The 5571-nt window shown below is 52.2% G+C and overlaps 1 protein-coding gene across 1 annotated transcript; it reads left to right on the forward strand.

The window, feature by feature from the left end:
* The first annotated feature begins 4088 nt into the window (after positions 1–4088).
* On the forward strand, positions 4089–5276 carry arg (arginase). The gene is made up of 2 exons (XM_003744186.1): positions 4089–4698; positions 4868–5276. Exons 1-2 carry the CDS (start codon positions 4097–4099, stop codon positions 5274–5276), a joined length of 1011 nt encoding a protein of 336 aa, XP_003744234.1. The 5' UTR covers positions 4089–4096.
* Positions 5277–5571: the final 295 nt, after the last annotated feature.

Here is a 5571-nt window from a genome sequence, read left to right on the forward strand (position 1 = left end):
ATTACAATAAAGCCGATTTTTCGTGCGTTTCGAATCCTAGTCCTCAATTTGCGCTGGTGAACAGTGGGTCCGGCGTCAGCCTCGCGACCGAAGTTCGAAGAAGGAGTTCATCGGGAGAACGACGACATTTGTACGGAGAAATTCAAGCCTATTCGAAGGGAAAGGAATAGGGAGTAGGCATCTTCGTAGAATGAAGGAACCAATAATTTGAGCGCGGCATCGTCAATACCGCAAAACCGAATGCCCAGATATGCCCAGGATGGTATTGGCGTGTCTCTCTACCGGTATCGACCTCGAATCATCGTCTCGTGAAGAAAGCCTCGCTCAGGAGCTAGCAATCTCGGCTGGACACCGCTGATAGTCTCGAAAGAGAGTTGGCATCGCCGAACTCACCTCGATTGATTCATAAGTCAGTCGGCTGATGGTCGTTCGCTCTTATCACGGATATGCAAGCGATTACTCTTGAGCGCCTTTCTTTGGGTCCTTTTATCGGATCGGAAGTCGGTTTTCCAATTCGACTCATGGGCTCACGAGGGCAGCCAGCGGACATAACAACACGATTGATGCTCCGCTTCCTCAAGAGATTACATTCGAAGGTGTCGAGCACGGGGAGGGGAATACGCTGGCTGGAGAGAAGACATATCAATATCGATGAATCCCGCATCCCTCGATTTCATTTATTGAATCGTCGTCCTTCGACCCGATGATCCCAGCAATGCTCCACATGGCTGTGAACGGGTAGGGTTTATTCTGCTTTACAGCTCAATCTCGAAATCGAACAATTTGCTCTGGAGGAAGAACCTTCGAAGCCGGCGTCGTTGGTGGTGCCGTCACTGTCGGCCGGATAGGAACGTATTTTCAATAAGAGGAACAAATCGATCACAAGCCGGAGGAAATGTCGTCCGCTAAGCCGGAAGGAAGGAAGTAACGAACGTCGTCGGCGGCGGCGGCTGCTTTCCAGCCAGGTTTCCACTATCATACTCGCTGGATAATTCCGAATCGGGGACAGACGAGCGAGCCGTTCTCATTGGAAATGGATCCAGAGAGAGAATCCATCCGGTATTTTGGCAGAAATCCGCCTCTCCGACGGCTGCACCAATAGCATTGGCTGGCGCTCGGACCGTATACCTCGGCTACCGAGTCGTCTGATCGTCCCCGAATCTGACCCTGTTCGGAAGCAGCACCGGATCGCAATATAAATGCTAACTCAGAAGGCCGCTACTCCTCACTGGAATGACAGTCGACGTGTTTCACAATTGGGGCGAGGACTTCTCGTTTCGCGATTTTTAGCGAAGAGATTTGAGATTGTTAGACCGCATTTCATGCCATCCCCGGTGATCATCCATAGAATCGTCTCTTGAGCATTCCAGCCTGTGTTGTTTGAGGATACGTACTAATCTTGGCAGAAACATTCGGAATTTTTATGTCGCTCGTGACCCGAGAACCGAGTCACAGTGCGGCGAGAGAGAACGAACGAGGAGTCGAGTCTGAACTGAGGTAGGGGGAGAGACACACGGGGAGCCAGGAACACGAGAGGATCGACACAGATGTTCGTGAAGTACGCCGGGTCAGGAGAAAACGAACAAAACAGTTCGAATTTGCATCGCGTACGCGCAACGCGAGCTCGACATCGCTTTGAAGTTGTTTGTATTCCATCCGTCGATGCGGTCATGCACCTCGCGTTTCGTTCCGGCAGTCAAAGGAGTGGGCTACGCTCTGTACAGCTCAGCGAACGTCCAAGCGAGCCCATCTTAATCTAGCATTTGACCAACCGGGCATGGCGACCCATTGCTACCAGCCCAGTCCGCTGTGTTCAGCCAACGAATCATCAACATGGCCCCGGAGCAGGCGTGCAGGTCCAGTTCCGAGGCGCAGCATATGAGCGTGACCGCGGGGGATTTAAAATAACTTACGAATAATATATCAGTTGTTTTAGAGGCAAGGCTTCAGCATCCAGGCAGAATCCTGTGAGAGAGTACAATAACAATAACGAACCAGAGAATCCATCGGAGATCATCGGTTCGGATAGAGTGAATTCTTCTCACTCGGCCCTCGGGGCAAGTGATTTCGAGTCGACCCGACATCTCATAGATGCGCAGCACCCTGATAGGGGAGAAATCATCGGCCTGCCAGAACGGGGAAAAACATTGAAATGATGCGAAAATATTTTGTTGCCCCGACTGCGCGACCGATGGACGTGGCGCTGTGAACTGTATCGATTCACTCGTTCGGCGCCTCAAGAGAAACGGCGATTTGAGAGGCTGTACTTTAGCGCGCCACCATAAAAATAGAGTATTTGTCTCTACGGAGAGATTGTGCCCCGAACGGCGTCTCGAAGATGAGTCGGCTCCGTTGGGTCTTTCGTGTCCATTGTCTCGCATCAATATCTGCGTTTCTGGCCGTTTCTCTTCGTCTCATTCAGCCGCTCCTCGAGGACTCATGAGCAGCTTGTGTGACTGCTCAGCTGTTGCTGACTGGATGTGTCGTACGCACTCCATCAATCACCATAAGAGAAATCAAGCCGTGAACGATCCACAGGACTTCCCTTAACCATCACAGCCGCTGCCTTGAGCGCTGAGAGCTTTTCAATCATTTTCGTTCTTTCTCTGTTTCTGGAAAAACGGAGATCCCCTGGTAAGGTTCTTCCTCGAAACCCCGCCACAGCAACGAATCTGTTGGCGGGCAAGAATTTCCCGCAGTCCGTGAGACCTCTGAAGACCAAGCGCGGCAACCAACGGGGGAACGCCTCGAGTCCGATGGAAGCCCGATTTCTGAAGGTCATCTAATTCAATCGCGCGTTAAATGAGACTCTCACGAACGCTGAAGAGCTGACGAGCTCGGCCGGCGGTGTGAAAGCTCGATTAAAAAGGATTCCAGAGTACGCTGGGGAATTATTTGCACAGCCAGAGGAAACCGATTAGCAGAGGAACGAGATGTTTGCTCAGAGATCCTAAATGTTCGCGCTTTCAATTTCCCACAACTAGTTTCGTGCGGTCGCTCCGTCTAGACGATACCCTTTCGCGATTTCTATTTGCTTTCAGATGGTCTGCTCAGGAGCAGCGGAGTTCGGAGCGGGGTGAAGTAGAGACTCGTCCGTCTTCGGAACTGATTTCACTCCTGGTGCACTGTCCCATGAAATGTGGGTTTTTTAGCGCTGTGAATCTGATTTGATTGCGCATCATTAAGCTTGCTTGTCGCAGCCGCGCTTGAGGAATCATCCCATTCCGCACAGCGCAGCGCTTCGAACCGCGGCGGAGAATTTCGGCTATATTCACGAAAATCCGTATTTCCTCGATCACCAATGGACGGATGAGCTCGCTCCTATCGGAGAATCCGAAAAAAGAGGAGGATTGCCGCCTTGATCACAATGATTCTGTCACATCCTCGAAGACGTGGCGCAGAAAAACCCGTCCGAGGATTCTGTCCAGACTCGGAGAAGCGTTCATCTCGGATCTCAGCATGCGCGACAGAACGGGAAGACTCGGCGTAAGGCAGTGATCCGCTGGGCGGCTTTGAGAATCCCTCGTCAGAATTTCTTAGAATCTTCTCGGAGAGTGCGCACCTCCTTTCTCCTCCTGAGTTGGATTCCGAAACTGCCGAGAGCTATCCTCTCGGGTTCTGATGATTTTTTGATCAATGCTGGAATCGTATCGGCAGGTGTTTGCCTCTCCTCTGAAAGCTGTGTTTGATGTAGATGATCGTTTGCATTTTGAGTGAGGCCGCCTCCCTGAATACGGCTGGCGGAAAGCGCGAACTCACCAGCAGCTCGGGTCTCATCCTCGAAATTGGCTTCAGAATGGGTTGGATGGGGAATTCACGCCCGAGATTTCAACGAATCGCCTTTCTCTCTATGGAATGATCATATCCGTCTGCAAGCCGAGTGCTTTTTGCCACTGCTCCTTCCCTCTCATCCGGGAGCATCCACAATAAGGTTATCCATCCGACCACAGCTTTCACTCGACCCGGTGTTTGCCGAGAAATAATCATCATACCCGGATGGTCGACAACCGGCTGACCGTTTACAATAGGACCCTCGCTCGTCTCGATATCACCGACCGCCTGACCCTCGAAGACGGGCCGACATTTAGGAACAAGCATGACGAGAGTGGCTAGATTTTCGCGCTTTCATGTACTCCGGAGACATTTCAGCACCGCAATCCCGAAGACTGTTGGTGTGCTCGGCTTGCCGTTTTGGCGCGGACAGCGAAAGAACGGCACAGAACTCGCCCCCGAGGAACTCCGCCGACGAGGTCTGCTCGATGAAATCAGCAATACTTCGGAGCCACGGGATTTCGGCGATGTCGACTTTGACCAATGCGGCGAGACGGACCAACTTCGCTACATGGCCGAGAGCGCGAAACTCGTGCGGCGGTCCGTGAAGGCGAGTCTTGAGCGGTGTGCAGTTCTTGTCAACATCGGAGGGGATCATTCCGTCGGAATGGGAACAGTGGCCGGCCACGCGGATTTCGCTCAATCCCTCGGCAAGGATGTGGCCGTACTCTGGGTAGACGCTCACGCAGACATTAATACGCCAAGCACGTCACTCACAGGATCATGGCACGGCATGCCGCTTTCGTTTACGTTACACCAGATGACGAAGTACCTCCCTCCGCTCAAGGAATTCTCGGGATGGACTCCAACCGTGGCAGCAGAATCAATTGCTTTCATCGGACTGAGAGACCTGGATCCTTCCGAAAGGTGAATAATGCCGACTTGGAATTCGAAAGGGGTCGTGATCTCGTCCCGTTTTCTACTCTGGACATTTTTCCTTGCTTCGGGACCCCGCTCGGTCCAGGGCGCACGGCTATTTTCCCTCCCAAATGAAAATGACTTGATGTGATACTCAGAGAGATGATTCTGCTTCAAGGTTGTTCTTAGACAGATTACGGATAACGAGCTTCTCAATCCGTGACGTTGATTCACTGGGAATGAAGAGAGTGGCTGAGATGGCTCTACAAGCTGTCAATTCCCGAGGAGACAAGTCCCTGCATGTGAGCTTTGACATCGACGCTCTAGATCCGACTCAAGCGAGGAGCACGGGGACCCCTGTGGCTGGTGGACTCACTTTGCGAGAAGCTGCCGTACTCGCTGAAACAGTGGTATCCACTCAGACGTTGAGAGTCCTTGACATGGTGGAAGTAAACCCACGGCTTGGCAGCCCGACAGACGTAGAGTCGACAATGGATGCGGCAAAAAAAGTCATCACCTGGATGCTCGGCCATCGCAGGGAAGGCCGTCAACCCGATCAGCTGTCCGAGGAAATTCGCCTCAAGTGAAGGCACCCGCCGCGATTCCATCGGATTGGCGGCGCTCGGATTCGACCGGGATGTGTCTGCAATCAAATGCACGCCCGAGATGATCAAATACGACAAGGCAATCGATGTATTTGATGCAACGAAAAAAAGATAGTCGATTCTCTCTTGCGATATCGTCGCCAAGCTAACGTCGATTTCATTCAGCAAATCCTGGAGCCGAGGCTAACTTGGAGGAGCATGGCCGGAGGTTTCCAATGGTGAAGCAGGTTAGGAATTCCAAGATATCGGAGCGGGGATCATGAGGTGCGCGCTCATG

The sequence above is a fragment of the Galendromus occidentalis genome, unplaced genomic scaffold (assembly GCF_000255335.2).
Source record: "Galendromus occidentalis unplaced genomic scaffold, Mocc_1.1 scf7180000077460, whole genome shotgun sequence".
Taxonomy (NCBI): domain Eukaryota; kingdom Metazoa; phylum Arthropoda; class Arachnida; order Mesostigmata; family Phytoseiidae; genus Galendromus; species Galendromus occidentalis.